This window comes from Salmo trutta, chromosome 26 (genome assembly GCF_901001165.1).
Source record: "Salmo trutta chromosome 26, fSalTru1.1, whole genome shotgun sequence".
In the NCBI taxonomy this organism is placed as follows: Eukaryota; Metazoa; Chordata; class Actinopteri; order Salmoniformes; family Salmonidae; genus Salmo; species Salmo trutta.
Window position 1 is genome coordinate 27,063,376 of NC_042982.1, and position 19,966 is coordinate 27,083,341.

The 19,966-nt window shown below is 45.5% G+C and overlaps 1 protein-coding gene across 2 annotated transcripts in view; it reads right to left on the reverse strand.

Annotated features, from left to right (window-relative positions):
* LOC115163563 (serine/threonine-protein kinase ULK2-like) overlaps positions 1–19,966 on the reverse strand; it is a 55,762-nt gene that overhangs the window by 13,571 nt on the left and 22,225 nt on the right. For both annotated transcript variants that reach the window (XM_029715559.1, XM_029715558.1), the window contains exons 4-14: positions 11,781–11,813; positions 8,558–8,594; positions 6,492–6,665; positions 5,959–6,032; positions 5,721–5,822; positions 4,199–4,257; positions 4,005–4,087; positions 3,839–3,889; positions 3,607–3,695; positions 3,038–3,206; positions 2,684–2,738 (exon numbers count right to left, since the gene is read on the reverse strand). In XM_029715559.1, the coding sequence (XP_029571419.1) occupies positions 2,684–2,738; positions 3,038–3,206; positions 3,607–3,695; positions 3,839–3,889; positions 4,005–4,087; positions 4,199–4,257; positions 5,721–5,822; positions 5,959–6,032; positions 6,492–6,665; positions 8,558–8,594; positions 11,781–11,813 (926 nt within the window). The remainder of the gene's footprint in view (positions 1–2,683; positions 2,739–3,037; positions 3,207–3,606; positions 3,696–3,838; positions 3,890–4,004; positions 4,088–4,198; positions 4,258–5,720; positions 5,823–5,958; positions 6,033–6,491; positions 6,666–8,557; positions 8,595–11,780; positions 11,814–19,966) is intronic.

Here is a 19,966-nt window from a genome sequence, read left to right on the forward strand (position 1 = left end):
TACACACACACACACACACACACACGTCACTACATACACACACACGTCACTACACACACACGTCACTACACACACACACACGTCACTACACACACACACACGTCACTACACACACACACACACGTCACTACACACACACACGTCACTACACACACACACACACGTCACTACACACACACACACACGTCACTACACACACACACACACACGTCACTACACACACACACACCACACACGTCACTACACACACACACACACGTCACTACACACACACACACGTCACTACACACACACACGTCACTACACACACACACACGTCACTACACACACACACACGTCACTACACACACACACACACGTCACTACACACACACACATCACTACACACACACACACGTCACTACACACACACGTCACTACACACACACGTCACTACACACACACGTCACTACACACACACGTCACTACACACACACACGTCACTACACACACGTCACTACACACACGTCACTACACACACGTCACTACACACACGTCACTACACACACACACGATATCTGGGGCTGAAATAGCAGCATGCACGTCAGACTGGCTCATATCTCCATCAGCTACAGTCTATTTTTAATCTTGGTCCTTGTCAACATCCACCACACATATTTATTATGTTATGTTTTGTGACAATCATTGTTAGATCTCTCTAATGTGCTATAAATCTAATTGCTCAAATATATAAAAAAAACTTGGCCATTTCCTGAAATATACCAGTTTAGGGACACAGGTCAAACAGACTGTTTATTCATCTTTTCTGAGCTTAAGTTACATTTCCATGACGCAACAAGTCAACAGTGAAAACATGATAGATTTCCAATGAGCAAGGTGCAACACGGTCAAGCCCAGGGGAGTCAACAGAGAAGCTAGGTCAGGTCATCTAGATATTGTGCTCCAAGGATAACCAGAGGTGGTGCAGGGACAGGCTTTATGTTATTTTCTGAAATGGTGGCCGGCCCAAATCAGACAAAGAGTTGGACACTTTTTTCTCATTTTTCTCATACAGTACCAGTCAAAAGGTCGGACACACCGACTCATTCAAGGGTTGATCTTTATTTTTTACTATTTTCTACATTGTAGAATAATAGTGAAGACATCAAAACTATGAAATAACACATATGGCATCATGTAGTAACCAAACAAGTGCTCAACAAATCAAAATGTATTTCATATTTTTCAAAGTAGACTTTTGCCTTGATTACACCTTTGCACACACTTGGCATTCTCTCAACCAGCTTAATGAGGTAGTCACCTGGAATGCATTTCAATTAACAGGTGTGCCTTATTAAAAGACATTTCTGGAATTTCTTTCCTTCTTAATGCATTTGGGCCAATCAGTTGTGTTGTGACAAGGTAGGGGTGGTATACAGAAGATAGTCCTATTTGGTAAAAGACCGAGTCCATATTATGGCAAGAACAGCTCAAATAAGCATAGAGAAACGACAGTCCATCATTACTTTAAGACATGAAGGTCAGTCAATAAGGAACATTTCAAGAACTTTGAAAGTTGCAGACACAAAAAGCATCAAGTGCTATGATGAAACGGGCTCTCATGAGGACCGCCACAGGAAAGGAAGACCCAGAGTTACCTCTGTTGCAGGGGATACGTTCATTAGAGTTACCGGCCTCAGAAACTGCAGCCCAAATAAATGCTTCACAGAATTCACTAACAGACACATCTCAACAACTGTTCAGAGGAGACTGTGCGAAACAGGACTTCAAGGTTGAATTGCTGCAAAGAAACCACTACTAAAGGACACCAATAAGAAGAAGAGACTTGCTTGGCGCAAACAAACACGAGCAAAGGACATTAAACTGGTCGAAATCTGTCCTTTCGTCTGATGAGTCCAAATTTGAGATTTTTGGTTCCAACCGCTGGTGTCTGTGAGACGCAGAGTACTGTAGGTGAACGGATGATTCCTGCATGTGTGGTTCCCACCATGAAGCATGGAGTACGTGTGATGGTGCTTTGCTGGTGACACTGTCTGGGATTTATTTACAGTTCAAGGCACACTTAACCAGCATGGCTACCACAGCATTCTGCAGGGATACGCCATCCCATCCAGTTTCCGCTTAATGGGACTATCATTTGTTTTCAACAGGACAATGACTCAACACACCTCCAGACTGTTTAAGGGCTATTTGACCAAGAAGGAGAGTTATGGAGTGCTGCAACAGATGACCTGGCCTCCACAATCACCCAACCTCAATCCAATTGAGATGGTTTGGGAGGAGTTGGACCTCAGAGTGAAGGAAAAGCAGCCAACAAGTGCTCAGTATATGTGGGAACTCCTTCAAGACTGTTGGAAAAGCATTCCAGGCGAAGCTGGTTGAGAGAATGCCAAGAGTGTGCAAAGCTGTCATCAAGGCAAAGGGTGGTTACATTGAAGAATCTCAAATATAAAATATATTTTGATTAGTTTAATACTTTTTTGGTTACTACATGATTCCATATGTGTTATATCATAGTTTTAATGTCTTCACTATAATTGTACAATGTAGAAAATAGTAAAAATAAAGAAAAGCCCTTGAATGAGTAGGTGTGTCAAAAACGTTTGACTGGTACTGTACATAAATACGCACACACACTGGCTGAATCCATGTTAAGAGCTGAAGTTGATGACGTTACACTCACCCTCCACACCACTCTCCGGACGGCCGATGCCCCACTGCTCCCATTGGCTGGTCATCTGAGGAAGAGGGAAGTGAGCCAACCAGACAAGAGTATAAACCATGGCACATAAGTGAATTAACGGACTACCCATACTGCCACTCAAAATGTGTTGCTATTTGGTCAACTGTGTGTGTCAAGTGTGAGTAGGTGCTCAGTATGCGTTTTATAGCAGGTGCTTAGTCTAAGAGTGTACGTAGGTGCACAATGTACATGTAGTGTTGTCAATAGGCCTAACTAGTGTAATAAGGAGTAGCAAGTGTCCAGTGTTAGTGTGTGTGTGCGCATGTCTGCATGTGTGTGTTCCTGCAGACTCACAAGACTCTGTGGAGAGGTGTGGCACCAAAACAAAGTCGTCCGTGTCGCTTGAGGAGTTCTTGCTGCTGGTGCTTCCTCCAGACTCCTTAGACAGCTGCAGGTAGTTTGGAGGGCCCAGGGGGGGCGACGACAGACAGTCCTCAGGTAACGTCTGCATGTCTGGGAGAGACTGGAGAAGGGAAGGGGTATGCGTGTGTTTGTGTTGTAGTGAGCAAAAGGTGTGTTTATGTTGGTGGGGATAGGTGGTGTGTGTGTGTATTAGGAGGGTAGGGCAAAGAAAGAAAGTGAGAGGATTAAAATCTCAGTGAGAGAGAGGGCTTGGGCTGTACAATTCAATTAGTGCCAGACTGGGCTATGTAGACTGCCAGAATAATGCAATCACAGTGGACAGAGAGAAAGAGTACATCCCTGGGAAACTCAGTTTGTCCATTTTCCCACTGAGCTACTGTACAAAGTCTAGATTGTTAAGCGCTGAGTGTTGAGGTGTGGTGCTATGCCTTGAGGTACGGATAAACCCACTGGGTGTGGAATGCAACTATGAGGTGTATAGGCAATCAGGATGAACTTACTGCAGGGGAGTTGTAGCGAACAGAGGGTGAGCTGCCATATGTGATGTCGGTCACAGCGCTAGGGCAGTTGGGTACTGGAACAGGGCATGCTGAAGAAAAAAAAAACATACAAATACACGTTTTCACACAAGACCTAAGTGCTCTTCATCAATGCCACCTCACAATACAGCTCTGACACCACAACAGGTATTTCCCCGTTATTGATGAAGGAAGTTCTCATCTATCTACTCACATTTTTTGATGGTAGATGCTGGATCTAAGAAAGGATGACTGAAAAACGCATCTGAAACAACAAGACAGAAGTGTGAATGTTAGAGAAGTAATGTACAATTTATAGATAACAAACATGACGTATTAAATCATTTCCTTTCTGGAAGGGAAGTGATGTCAGAACTGACCGAAGTCCATCCTGTCCTTCTGGTTCCTCTGCAGCAGGCCTAGCAACAGGTTGCCAAGGGAAGGAGACGTCTCCCTCGGGATGCTAAGTAATAGAGGAACAGACATACATTCTGGGTAAAAACATGATTTTCAGCCCAAAAGGCCTCGATCAGATAATTAAATCATTCCTAAATCCTATCATCTGTTGACCTACATAGGTAGCAGCGACTTGTTCTTCTCATAGAACATCCTCAGGTCCTGCGGACTGTTGGCCTAAAGACAGACAGACAGACAGACAGAGAGAGAGAACAGAGCGACAGGGGGGTTGTATACTACTTGTATACTATACCACATCATGGGTGACATATTTCATATTTAATCTGTGGACACAGATCCACAGATGATGCAATCTCTATTGCACTCTACACTGCCCTTTCACACCTGGACAAAAGGAACACCTATGTGAGAATGCCCTCAAAGCTTATCACTATGCTAAAGACCCTGGGACTAAACGCATCCCTTGGCAACTGGATCCTGGACTTCCTGAAGGGCCGCCCCCAGGTGGTAAGGGTAAGTAACAACACAGCCGCCACTCTGATCCTCAACATGGGGGCCCCTCAGGGGTGCGTGCTCAGTCCCCTCCTGTACTCCCTGTTCACTCATGACTACACGGCCAGGCACGACTCCAACACCAGTGGTAGGCCTGATCACCGACAATGATGAGACAGCCTATGGGAAGAAGGTCAGAGACCTGACCGTGTGGTGCAAGGACAACAACCTCTCCCTCAAAGTGACCAAGACAAAGGAGATGATTGTGGACTACAGGAAAAGGAGGACCGAGCACACCCCCATTAACATCAATGGGGCTGTAGCGGAGCAGGTCGAGAGTTTCAAATTCCTTGGTGTCTACATCACCAACAAACTAACATGGTCAAAGCACACCAAGACAGTCGTGAAGAGAGCACGACAAAACCTATTCACCCTCAGCAGACTGAAAAGATTTGGCATGGGTCATCAGATCCTCAAAAGGTTTTACAGCTGCACCATCGAGAGCATCCTGAAGGGTTGCATCATTGCCTGGTATGGCAACTGCTCGGCCTCCGACCTCAAGGCACTACAGAGGGTATGGCCCAGTACATCACCAGGGCCAAGCTTCCTGCTATCCACGATGTTTATACCAGGCGGTGTCAGAGGAAGGCCCTAAAAATTGTCAAAGACTCCAGCCACCTTAGTCATAGACTTTTCTCTCTTCTACTGCACGGCAAGCGGTACCGGAGCACCAAGTCTAGGTCCAAGAAGCTTCTAAACAGCTTCTACCCCCAAGCCATAAGACTCCTGAACAGCTAATCAAATGGCTACCCAGACTATTTGCATTGCCCCCATTCCTTCTACGCTGCTGCTACTCTGTTATTATCTATGCATAGTCACTTTAATAACTCTACCTACATGTACATGTTACCTCAATGACCTCGACAGCGGTGCCCCCGCACATTGTACTAGTACCCCCTGTATATAACACCGCTAGTGTTATTTACTGCTGCTCTTTAATTATTTGTTATTCTTATCTCTTACTTTTTTTTGGGGGGGGGGATATTTTCTTAAAACTGCATTGTTGGTTAAGGGCTTGTAAGTAAGGATTTCTCTGTAACGTCTACACCCGTATTCCACACGTGACAAATACCATTTTATTTGATATTTCACACAGTTTAATGCTGCTCTCTCGCTCTCCATCCTACCTGGAAAGGGGGCTTCCCTACGAGACACTGGTAGACGACAGTTCCAATGCTCCACAGGTCTGCCTTGGCGTCATAGTTCTGAGACATGATCACTTCTGGGGCCTGGTTAGAGGACAGAGGTTAGAGGTCATGCTCTGAAAGGACCGTTCCAGCTGCAGGTTGCTGGAGAACAAGAGACTGCAGACATGACACCCTTACACACACACAAACACTAACACACACGCACACCTGCACCCACCATGTACATGGGGGAGCCACACAGCGTGGCTGCCATCATGTTGCTCTGGAGGTATCGTGCGAAGCCAAAGTCAGCTGAAAGAGAAAAGGCCGTCAGTCTGTCGGTCTGTGTTATTAATAGCTACTATTGTCAGAGTGTCACGACTCCTATTACCAAGCCTCTCAGACACTAGACAGTTGGGAACGCAACACATAACATGAGAGTCACCACACCTTGCGGGAATAGCACTGTGCAAACTAAATATAGCTGTAGGGTTAAAAACAACTAATCATGACCTTAGCTAGCTATCATTGTGGTGCATCGTGATACATGACATTTGATATATGACACTTGTGTGAGACAATAAGACAAATCATATGATGGCTAACAGTTCATGGATAGGCCATCTCTATATATACACAGTATAAACAGTATTTATATCATAGAAACATTATGAAGTTGTGAAGAACTAAAGGGATAGTTGTCTTTTTGAAGTTTTAGCTTAGTTTTAACTGAGTGTGTGTTGTGTTTGAGGGGCTGGTTTGTTCAGTCACCTATTTTGATACGAATGCCGTTGATGCTGGATCTCTTGCGACTGGTGTATGACAGCAGGATGTTCTGCGGTTTCAGGTCTCGGTGGATGATGCCTTTACTGTTGAGGATCCTCATTGCTGCTGCTATCTGCTGGAGGAACACCCTCAGAGTGTCTTCTCTCAGTGTCCCCTTGGCTAGGGAGAGCAGAGAGGAGGGAAAAAACGACTTACCCACAATCCTTCATTATACAGTAGAAATGTATTGGCACATAATGTATGATGACCAGGGATGTAGTGGTAAAAGACTACTACACCCACACTGGCTATAAACATATTTTATTCATACAAAACTACATTACCCATACTGCACGGAAACTCTATAAAGGACATTATCCACCCACTATGCACTAGTCTAGAGGCCATAGAGACAACTTTTTACAACTATTTCACACACTAATGTTTCACTCACACCAATCATTAACATGTTTTTACATTTTCAGATTGAGATTTTAGTCATTTAGCAGACACTTATCTAAAACAACTTACAGTAGTGAGTACATCCATTTCATACTTTTCCCCTGTGGGAAACAAAACCCACAACTCTGGCATTGCAAGCACCATGCTCAACCAACTGAGCCACATGGGACCCATACCAAACATTTGCCAGCAGTTATACACACTCAATACCCCCATCTCCCTAATGTATTGCATTAATTACTGATTGCCTCAGCTTACATTTAAGTGATTTAGATGCACCTATATCAATGAGAGAAATGCATTAAAACGTCTACATCAGGATGCATTGGGAGAGCTCTGTCACCACAACTGCACACAGAATCCAAGGGAAAGCAACCCGCACAAAATGCTTATTCTGCAAGTAGTCTACATCTTCTATGCAAGCACAGCTGATTAGAGTAGTAATTGTGTGAACATTAGCAGCCTAAGTAATAAAAGTATTAACAGTGAAGATTACTGTAGTTAGCATAAGAGGTCAGGCAGTGGAGTGTGTCTGGTCCTGCATGTACTGGTTGCAGTGAAACAATAACATTAGCTAATCCAGTGAGCTGCTAGCTTAGAGGATTCCTGGGTCTCTAAAAAGAGTAAACCAAATCGTTATGGTCACAATGGATCTTGTGTCAATCTAACCATGCTTACACACATTAAATCAGGGATTTAACAACACTCTCTAAAGTACAACAGTGAGTGTAATTAATGAAAAAACAACATGGTTGTGTGACAATATTATACAATGAGGGTTTATAAGGGAGAGAGTGAGAGAGTGAGTGAGTGAGAGTGAGAGAGTGAGTGAGAGTGAGAGTGAGAGAGAGAGAGAAAAAGAGACCGCAACAGAGGGAGAGCCCAACAGAAAGGGGGAGAGTGCGACTGTGCGTGCGCGCTAGAAGAGAGAGGTACAGACACTGTACCATGCCCTGAGGTGACGTGAGAGTGTGCACCTGTACAACATAAAAAAACAGTTCCCCTGATAACAAGGGAATCAGAACACAACATGAGGACCAGAGTCCACAACACTGCTTTCCTCTGTTCACCAGTGTCTACACTGAACCTGGTGCACTGAGACGTTCTGTTCCTCAGTACCTTTTTAGACTCCCCGTTGAACTCTTGTTATGGTGCCCATTTCATGATGAGCTCTTTATTTCTCTGTTACTCAACTGTAGCTCTGCTAGGATTAATGCATAACTACCTGCTGTTGACATTGACATATATTTGCAAATATGACCCATAGCAACAGGGAGACAGGTATGTTATGCAATTCACTGCTATACCAATAAAATCAACGATATATCATGTAGACCTCCACAAGCAGCATCCTATTAAGACGTTCAGTGCTTGGTGCTTTCGTGACCTTTGAGACTCAGCTATGCTGACCTTGGTGCTAAAGAAGGAACCCATTGTGTCATATCACTGTGTTGGCTCCTACACACAACATTCCCTTGCATTGGGAACACACAACACACACAGACAGCAGATAGAGACGTACACAAAAGTACCCACACTCCTCTCCACCGCTAGTTACTTTGTTTTGATGAATAATACCCAGTGTGTGTTGAGATTAGTGTGATGCTTACCTTGCAGATAGTCAGCCAGATCGCCACCGTTGCAGTACTGTGCGGAGCAACAAGACAAACAAAACCATTCTATTAGCAGGCTGTGTAAGAACAACACAGATTAGCAGTATCAAGCTGTGTGTGTGTGTGTGTGTGTGTGTGTGTGTGTGTGTGTGTGTGTAACCACAAAGCCCAGATAACAAAGGGTCTCATCAATTAAAATCTGATGAATGGCTGTGCTGTTATCAGTACTGACAGTCTCTGTTAATCCTGGCATTAGTCAACACAGAGAGCAGGAAGGACAGAGTGTGAGGGAGAGTAGTCCAAGAAAGAGAGTGAGAGAGTTAGAGAAAATGTGCAAGGGAGCAGGGGAGAGAAAAGTAGAGAAACAGAGGGGAGCTAATGGGTAGGCTAATTTATGCTAGCATCTACCCCGTCTGTCCACCATTTTCCAGTTCCGTGAGTTTAACCGTAACAGTAAAAGCCTTGGTTTCATGCATGTTAACATCAGAAGCCTCCTCCCTAAATTTGTTTTATTCACTGCTTTAGCACACTCTGCCAACCCTGATGTACTAGCCATGTTTGAATCCTGGCTTAAGAAGGCCACCAAAAATTCTGAAATGTCCATTCCCAACTGAGGCTGTCACCACCGATAAATCTACGATAATCGAGAATTTCAATAAGTATTTTTCTACAGCTGGCCATGCTTTCCACCTGGCTCCCCCTACCCCGGTCAACAGCTCTGCACCCCCCACGGCAACTTGCCCAAGCCTCCCCCATTTCTCCTTCACCCAAATCCAGATAGCTTATGCTCTTCTGAAAGAGCTTCAAAATCTGGGCTCCTACAAATCAGCTGGGCTAGACAATCTGGACCCTCTATTTCTAAAATGATCCGCTGCAATTGTTGCAACCCTTATTACTAGCCTGTTACAACCTCTCTTTTCTATCGTCTGAGATCCCTTAAGACTGGAAAGCTGCCGCGGTCATCCCTCTCTTCAAAGGGGGTGACACCCTAGACCCAAACTGTTACAGACCCATCTCTATCCTACCCTGCCTTTCTAAAGTCTTTGAAAGCCAAGTTAACAAACAGATCACCGACCATTTCGAATCCCACCGTACCTTCTCCGCTACGCAATCTGGTTTCCGAACTGATCATGGGTGCACCTCAGCCACGCTCAATGTCCTAAATGATATCATAACCGCCATCGATTAAGAGACAATACTGTGCAGCTGTATTCATCGACCTGGCCAAGGCTTTCGACTCTGTCAACCACCATATTCTTATCGGCAGACTCAACAGCCTGGGTTTCTCAAATGACTGCCTCGCCTGGTTCACCAACTACTTCTTAGATAGAGTTCAGTGTGTCAAATCAGAGGGACTGTTGTCCGGACCTCTGGCGGTCTCTATGGGGGTGCCACACGGTTCAATTCTCAGGCCGACTCTTTTCTCTGTATACATAAATGATGTCGCTCTTGATGCTGGTGATTCTCTGATCCACCTCTACGCAGACAACACCATTCTGTATACTTCTGGCCCTTCTTTGGTCACTGTTAACAAACCTCCAGACGAGCTTCAACGCCATACAACTCTCCTTCCGTGGCCTCCAACTGCTCTTAAATGCAAGTAAAATTAAATGCACGCTCTTCAACCGATCGCTGCCTGCACCGCCCCCCCGACTAGCATCACTACTCTGGACGGTTCTGACTTAGAATACGTGGACAACTACAAATACCTAGGTTTCTGGTTAGACTGTAAACTCTCCTTCCAGACTCACATTAAGCATCTCCAATCCAAAATTAAATCTAGAATCGGCTCCTTCACTCATGATGCCAAACATACCCTATCCTACCGACCCTTGACTTCGGCGATGTCATTTACAAAACAGCCTCCAACACTCTACTCAGCAAATTGGATGTAGTCTATCACAGTGCCATCCGTTTTGCCACCAAAGCCCCATATACTACCCACCACTGCGACCTGTATGCTCTCATTGGCTGGCCCTCGCTTCATATTTATCACCAAACCCACTGGCTCCAGGTCATCTATAAGTCTTTGCTAGGTAAAGCCCCGCCTTATCTCAGCTCACTGGTCCCCATAACAGCACCCACCCGTAGCACGCGCTCCAGCAGGTATATTTCACTGGTCACCCCCAAAGCCAACTCCTCATTTGGCCACCTTTCCTTCCAGTTCTCTGCTGCCAATGACTGGAACGAATTGCAAAAATCACTGAAGCTGGAGACTTATATCTCCCTCACTAACTTTAAGCATCAGCTGTCAGAGCAGCTTACCGATCATTGCACCTGTACATAGCCCATCCCACCCAACTACCTTATCGCCATATAGTTTTTTTTTTTTTTCTCCTTTGCACTCCAGTATCTCTACTTGCATATTCATCTTCTGCACATCTATCACTCCAGTGTTTAATTGCTAAATTGTAATTATTTTTGCCACTATGGCCTATTTATTGCCTTACCTACCTAATCGTACTACATTTGCACACACTGTATATAGACATTTCTATTTTGTTATTGACTGTACATATGTTTATCCGATGTGTAACTCTGTGTTGTTTGTGTCGCACTGCTTTGCTCTATCTTGGCCAGGTCGCAGTTGTAAATGAGAACACCAATTAAATCCTGTTGGTTACCAAAGCTTCCTCTGACCAAAGCATTGGTTTGATCTGGCCTTAAAGAGCCTCTGCCTTATCACAGTGACCGGTAGGATCTGACTCCAGTTCAGTTTATTACCACACCATGTTGGTTTACCCTTGGTACAGGAAAATCAATTCCAGCTCAGATCCTTATTGACATGAGACATGGGTAGATGGATGCTCTGTGTGTATGTCCATCCTTTTACTGCAAGCAGCAGAGGCATTGAGCAGGGTTTCAATAACACATTCTTAGGGGTCTGCCATAACCACAGAATTCTAGGGTAACAATATATTTCACTATTATGGGGGTGCCCACATTGATTGCTGTAAAGTTTGGGATGAAATGATTGGATAAGGGCCCACAATTATATTCTAGTGAATCTATCCTATTAAGTTCTGTGTGAGGACAATCATTTATGAGGTGAGCCTCTCTCTGCAGCCTCTCATAGGACTGAGGAAATGACCATGGGCACGTGGAGAGAGAGTGAGCAGCTAGAGAGAGGGGAGAGGTATCAACACAAATATAGAGACCCTGGCAGCTTACAGGCAGCTCAGCAGAAGAAGTTGCATTCTGACAGTGTGACACCACCTACCTCCATGACCAGGAACACAGAGTTGGGAGTTTCCTGAATGAGAGGAGAGAAACAACATGGGTTAGAGTGATCTCTCACAACACCTGTCACATCCACTACTGTAGAGGACCAGCTTCGTCACACAGACTGACATGTATGCACGGCGTAGACAGATATAGTCTACATACTGTACAGATGGATCATATGTGTACAGTACAGAGAATTGGATTCCCTTGCCACCAAGCATGAACTGAAGCCCATAGCACATAACTGATCTGGATTAGATCCGTACAGTAGAGTTGCTGGCTCCAATCTACAGACACATTGACACCCTCATCCTTCATCTCACACTGTGCGACTGACATGGGGTTAAGATCAAATTGGCACACCTCAAGAAAACGTGCCGTCCTTAGTGAACCCCTCACCTCCAAGCTGTGTCGTGCTACCGTCTACATTCTTGAAGGGAAAGGAACAGAGTTCATTACACAGCAGGGTCAAGCTGAGATTGTTGGGGTGTGTGTGTGTGTGTGTGTGTGTGTGTGTGTGTGTGTGTGTGTGTGTGTGTGTTCGGGGCTATTGGGTTCAAGGGAACTGGGCAATGTGACAGATATAGGAGACACCTTGTCATCATGGTGATGGAGGAGCTAAGAAGATGCTGGACAGGAGCCAAGTAACACAAAATCAGGCCTCCAGGTTAAGCAAGCAAGCTCACATGTATTTGGGGGAGTGTGTGTGTGTGTGTGTGTGTGTGTGTGTGTGTGTGTGTGTGGTGTCAGGTTGAGGGTACTGCATCATATGGCAGATCAGCAGCTTGCCATGTGCATGAAGTTATCAACAACAACCATAAAAAATAAACTGTCGTCACACATTTTCCAATCCCTTCAGCGCCATTCTAAGTAGGCTATCTATGACTAGATCCAGAAGTGTTTCTTGTGACAAGACCATGCAAAGCCTTTCCATGATTGATTCTAGGTAAAGGAAATAGCCTGTCACATGAAAGGCTTCTTTAATCTCTAACGAGCGTATGAGTTCAAGACAATTTAATGTCATTATTTTCTGTGTACCATACTAACAAATCAAAGGGTCTCAGAAAATCAATTCCTTGACTACCAACAGCCATACTAGTCAGTTATTGGACTGCATTACTCTCTGGTTCTAATTATCTCTCAGCCAAGGTCTCCAGTTGGAGAGCAAAAACCACTGCCTTCGCTCCGCAAACCATTCATTCCACTTCAGCTTTTTTCCTGTCAGCTGACCTGTCAGCCTGCACTTGGCTTATTGGCTGGGCCCCTTTCTCCCTGACCAATCCCATTGGCTTGTGGCTGTGGATACTAGGAAAATGGATTTCAATCGGTGTGTGTGTGTGTGTGTGTGGGGTGGCTGGTATTGGCCTGGGGACTAGCCGTTTTCAGCCTCTGCACTATACTGGTTGATGGGGGGATGGGGACTGGGAGAGGAAGAATAGGAGGAAAGGAAAGATGGGAGTTGGCCAGGCTGGACACTGTCCTGGAGGGGGAGGGTAACTGATGAGAGAGGTACAAATACAGTACAATACACTGTCCTGGAGGGGGAGGGTAACTGATGAGAGAGGTACAAATACAGTACAATACACTGTCCTGGAGGGGGAGGGTAACTGATGAGAGAGGTACAAATACAGTACAATACACTGTCCTGGAGGGGGAGGGTAACTGATGAGAGAGGTACAAATACAGTACAATACACTGTCCTGGAGGGGGAGGGTAACTGATGAGAGAGGTACAAATACAGTACAATACACTGTCCTGGAGGGGGAGGGTAACTGATGAGAGAGGTACAAATACAGTACAATACACTGTCCTGGAGGGGGAGGGTAACTGATGAGAGAGGTACAAATACAGTACAATACACTGTCCTGGAGGGGGAGGGTAACTGATGAGAGAGGTACAAATACAGTACAATACACTGTCCTGGAGGGGGAGGGTAACTGATGAGAGAGGTACAAATACAGTACAATACACTGTCCTGGAGGGGGAGGGTAACTGATGAGAGAGGTACAAATACAGTACAATACACTGTCCTGGAGGGGGAGGGTAACTGATGAGAGAGGTACAAATACAGTACAATACACTGTCCTGGAGGGGGAGGGTAACTGATGAGAGAGGTACAAATACAGTACAATACACTGTCCTGGAGGGGGAGGGTAACTGATGAGAGAGGTACAAATACAGTACAATACACTGTCCTGGAGGGGGAGGGTAACTGATGAGAGAGGTACAAATACAGTACAATACACTGTCCTGGAGGGGGAGGGTAACTGATGAGAGAGGTACAAATACAGTACAATACACTGTCCTGGAGGGGGAGGGTAACTGATGAGAGAGGTACAAATACAGTACAATACACTGTCCTGGAGGGGGAGGGTAACTGATGAGAGAGGTACAAATACAGTACAATACACTGTCCTGGAGGGGGAGGGTAACTGATGAGAGAGGTACAAATACAGTACAATACACTGTCCTGGAGGGGGAGGGTAACTGATGAGAGAGGTACAAATACAGTACAATACACTGTCCTGGAGGGGGAGGGTAACTGATGAGAGAGGTACAAATACAGTACAATACACTGTCCTGGAGGGGGAGGGTAACTGATGAGAGAGGTACAAATACAGTACAATACACTGTCCTGGAGGGGGAGGGTAACTGATGAGAGAGGTACAAATACAGTACAATACACTGTCCTGGAGGGGGAGGGTAACTGATGAGAGAGGTACAAATACAGTACAATACACTGTCCTGGAGGGGGAGGGTAACTGATGAGAGAGGTACAAATACAGTACAATACACTGTCCTGGAGGGGGAGGGTAACTGATGAGAGAGGTACAAATACAGTACAATACACTGTCCTGGAGGGGGAGGGTAACTGATGAGAGAGGTACAAATACAGTACAATACACTGTCCTGGAGGGGGAGGGTAACTGATGAGAGAGGTACAAATACAGTACAATACACTGTCCTGGAGGGGGAGGGTAACTGATGAGAGAGGTACAAATACAGTACAATACACTGTCCTGGAGGGGGAGGGTAACTGATGAGAGAGGTACAAATACAGTACAATACACTGTCCTGGAGGGGGAGGGTAACTGATGAGAGAGGTACAAATACAGTACAATACACTGTCCTGGAGGGGGAGGGTAACTGATGAGAGAGGTACAAATACAGTACAATACACTGTCCTGGAGGGGGAGGGTAACTGATGAGAGAGGTACAAATACAGTACAATACACTGTCCTGGAGGGGGAGGGTAACTGATGAGAGAGGTACAAATACAGTACAATACACTGTCCTGGAGGGGGAGGGTAACTGATGAGAGAGGTACAAATACAGTACAATACACTGTCCTGGAGGGGGAGGGTAACTGATGAGAGAGGTACAAATACAGTACAATACACTGTCCTGGAGGGGGAGGGTAACTGATGAGAGAGGTACAAATACAGTACAATACACTGTCCTGGAGGGGGAGGGTAACTGATGAGAGAGGTACAAATACAGTACAATACACTGTCCTGGAGGGGGAGGGTAACTGATGAGAGAGGTACAAATACAGTACAATACACTGTCCTGGAGGGGGAGGGTAACTGATGAGAGAGGTACAAATACAGTACAATACACTGTCCTGGAGGGGGAGGGTAACTGATGAGAGAGGTACAAATACAGTACAATACACTGTCCTGGAGGGGGAGGGTAACTGATGAGAGAGGTACAAATACAGTACAATACACTGTCCTGGAGGGGGAGGGTAACTGATGAGAGAGGTACAAATACAGTACAATACACTGTCCTGGAGGGGGAGGGTAACTGATGAGAGAGGTACAAATACAGTACAATACACTGTCCTGGAGGGGGAGGGTAACTGATGAGAGAGGTACAAATACAGTACAATACACTGTCCTGGAGGGGGAGGGTAAACTGATGAGAGAGTACAATACAGTACAATACACTGTCCTGGAGGGGGAGGGTAAACTGATGAGAGAGGTACAAATACAGTACAATACACTGTCCTGAGGGGGAGGGTAACTGATGTAGAGAGGTACAAATACAGTACAATACACTGTCCTGGAGGGGGAGGGTAACTGATGAGAGAGGTACAAATACAGTACAATACACTGTCCTGGAGGGGGAGGGTAACTGATGAGAGAGGTACAAATACAGTACAATACACTGTCCCTGGAGGGGGAGGGTAACTGATGAGAGAGGTACAAATACAGTACAATACACTGTCCTGGAGGGGGAGGGTAACTGATGAGAGAGGTACAAATACAGTACAATACACTGTCCTGGAGGGGGAGGGTAACTGATGAGAGAGGTACAAATACAGTACAATACACTGTCCTGGAGGGGGAGGGTAACTGATGAGAGAGGTACAAATACAGTACAATACACTGTCCTGGAGGGGGAGGGTAACTGATGAGAGAGGTACAAATACAGTACAATACACTGTCCTGGAGGGGGGAGGGTAACCTGTCTGAGGGAGGTACTGATGAGAGAGGTACAAATACAGTACAATACACTGTCCTGGAGGGGGAGGGTAACTGATGAGAGAGGTACAAATACAGTACAATACACTGTCCTGGAGGGGGAGGGTAACTGATGAGAGAGGTACAAATACAGTACAATACACTGTCCTGGAGGGGGAGGGTAACTGATGAGAGAGGTACAAATACAGTACAATACACTGTCCTGGAGGGGGAGGGTAACTGATGAGAGAGGTACAAATACAGTACAATACACTGTCCTGGAGGGGGAGGGTAACTGATGAGAGAGGTACAAATACAGTACAATACACTGTCCTGGAGGGGGAGGGTAACTGATGAGAGAGGTACAAATACAGTACAATACACTGTCCTGGAGGGGGAGGGTAACTGATGAGAGAGGTACAAATACAGTACAATACACTGTCCTGGAGGGGGAGGGTAACTGATGAGAGAGGTACAAATACAGTACAATACACTGTCCTGGAGGGGGAGGGTAACTGATGAGAGAGGTACAAATACAGTACAATACACTGTCCTGGAGGGGGAGGGTAACTGATGAGAGAGGTACAAATACAGTACAATACACTGTCCTGGAGGGGGAGGGTAACTGATGAGAGAGGTACAAATACAGTACAATACACTGTCCTGGAGGGGGAGGGTAACTGATGAGAGAGGTACAAATACAGTACAATACACTGTCCTGGAGGGGGAGGGTAACTGATGAGAGAGGTACAAATACAGTACAATACACTGTCCTGGAGGGGGAGGGTAACTGATGAGAGAGGTACAAATACAGTACAATACACTGTCCTGGAGGGGGAGGGTAACTGATGAGAGAGGTACAAATACAGTACAATACACTGTCCTGGAGGGGGAGGGTAACTGATGAGAGAGGTACAAATACAGTACAATACACTGTCCTGGAGGGGGAGGGTAACTGATGAGAGAGGTACAAATACAGTACAATACACTGTCCTGGAGGGGGAGGGTAACTGATGAGAGAGGTACAAATACAGTACAATACACTGTCCTGGAGGGGGAGGGTAACTGATGAGAGAGGTACAAATACAGTACAATACACTGTCCTGGAGGGGGAGGGTAACTGATGAGAGAGGTACAAATACAGTACAATACACTGTCCTGGAGGGGGAGGGTAACTGATGAGAGAGGTACAAATACAGTACAATACACTGTCCTGGAGGGGGAGGGTAACTGATGAGAGAGGTACAAATACAGTACAATACACTGTCCTGGAGGGGGAGGGTAACTGATGAGAGAGGTACAAATACAGTACAATACACTGTCCTGGAGGGGGAGGGTAACTGATGAGAGAGGTACAAATACAGTACAATACACTGTCCTGGAGGGGGAGGGTAACTGATGAGAGAGGTACAAATACAGTACAATACACTGGTCCTGGAGGGGAGGGTAACTGATGAGAGAGGTACAAAATACAGTACAATACACTGTCCTGGAGGGGGAGGGTAACTGATGAGAGAGGTACAAATACAGTACAATACACTGTCCTGGAGGGGGAGGGTAACTGATGAGAGAGGTACAAATACAGTACAATACACTGTCCTGGAGGGGGAGGGTAACTGATGAGAGAGGTACAAATACAGTACAATACACTGTCCTGGAGGGGGAGGGTAACTGATGAGAGAGGTACAAATACAGTACAATACACTGTCCTGGAGGGGGAGGGTAACTGATGAGAGAGGTACAAATACAGTACAATACCACTGTCCTGGAGGGGGAGGGTAACTGATGAGAGAGGTACAAATACAGTACAATACACTGTCCTGGAGGGGGAGGGTAACTGATGAGAGAGGTACAAATACAGGACAGCCTCTCCCCCTTTAACCTCCAGCCCTCAGTAGGTTGAAAGTGAACTGTCTATGCCACCAGAAAACCTATCCTACGATAGAGTCCAAAACCTCTTCCATGGTCCAAATCTAGACTAAGTGACACTGTATTTTCTAAGGCAGTGGTTGGTTACAGCTGTTGCTATTATCAACATGTTTACCACGAGAGGAGACACCCAATGACTCAGATGTTACTGATACTCAAAACACTATCTGTTAAAGAATTGGACTTTGGACACACACAAGACCTGCCAACAGGGTTATTCTACATAACCCTCCTTCCTCAAAAGGAATACGGCAAAACAAAAACATCAGCACAAACAATTCTGCTTCATGCTATCCAACATCAGCAGCCCCGCAAACACAGGCAGTCATATTCCACTTATAAAAGCATTTCACAATCTTTCTATTCCCATCCACTTGTTAGATGGAAAACCACTGAGGCGATCCAGCCAGAGTTATGCCACAAACAAGCTTTGATCGATGCTCTTCTAGGAAACACTGGAAGGAAGTGTACTACATCAGCTCTAAGAAATGTTGCTGTCTTGAGGGAAACTCAAAACATCCCCCAAGCATTTTCCACTGATTCAGCCCTCCACCTCAGACATTTGTAGAATGTCAGCCACTCTAGAGCCGGGCCAAAACAACAACATATTCTCAGTGTGTCGGTCCTGTTTGTTGCATCACACGATTGACTCCATGAGTGCTGGGCTACATAAGAATGAAGGGGGGAAGGTAACAGTGGGAGAAGATCGGGGGAGGGCCGGCTTGGCTCAGTTTAAAATTGCTGAAGACTTTAGAGAACAGGGTTCCATATGTGGACTGGAAATCCACCCGGCACGCATCTGTTACGCAAAGAGCATTCTGAGAACCAAGTATCTAGCCTAGTCTAATATTACTGCATGCTAGATACATAGCTGTGTCACACCCTATGACAGACACTGTAGTGATTATATGACGCTTGCTATGATGACTATACGATGCTGAGAGAGCGTTGTTCTGTTAATGTGTTTCAGAGACAGGGTGAACCCTTAGGGGGACATACTGCTTTGTTAGTGGTGGCACGGGACCTGTTGGTGTTTTCATCACACATGTGCACAATGCACACACACACACACACACGTGATCTACTCACAGTGGAAGGGCACAGACTGTCCCTATGGGAGAACCTAATGTCCTGCAAAGGCATCACATCATATACAACCTGGCAATGTCTCTCTATGAGATCACCATTTTAGGTCACGAGTGTCCAGAAATTAGGCCAACTAACAAGAGGTATCCTGCGCCTCTTCCCCCTCCTTAGGCCAAGACAAGGCAGAGGAGTATAGAAAAAGGCAGTACTGTACAATAAAGAATGTCAGGAAAATATTGACTCATGAAATGAGATGCCTCTAGCATAACACTTTCTCCTTGCTTGGTGCATATGGAACCAAATATGCATGTTTGTGTTATTTTTCCTCACTTAGGGCGAACAAAGCACACAAACTACCCCCAGCTTTTCTAAGACCTACAGTACTATAGTTTACCATCCCATCAACTTTTTCCCACCTTTTCTTTAGATCTGAAAGGTATTGCCGGTATCAAAGCCAAACGACCTAGTCGCTGTAAATGAGATTGTGTTCTCAGTCAACTTACCTGGTAAAATATGGGTTAAAGAAAATAAATAAAAAACATTTCGGTAAAGTTCTGCCTACGGCTTAGTATAAAACGTAGCCGTAATGCTGAGGCGGCATTGGCACACACTACGCTCTTAAGCTCTTGCTAGGCAGCGCCCTGTTACCATCCTCCTGGCAGTTCTAAACTTTGCAAGGCATCTAGCCCATCTCTTGGCA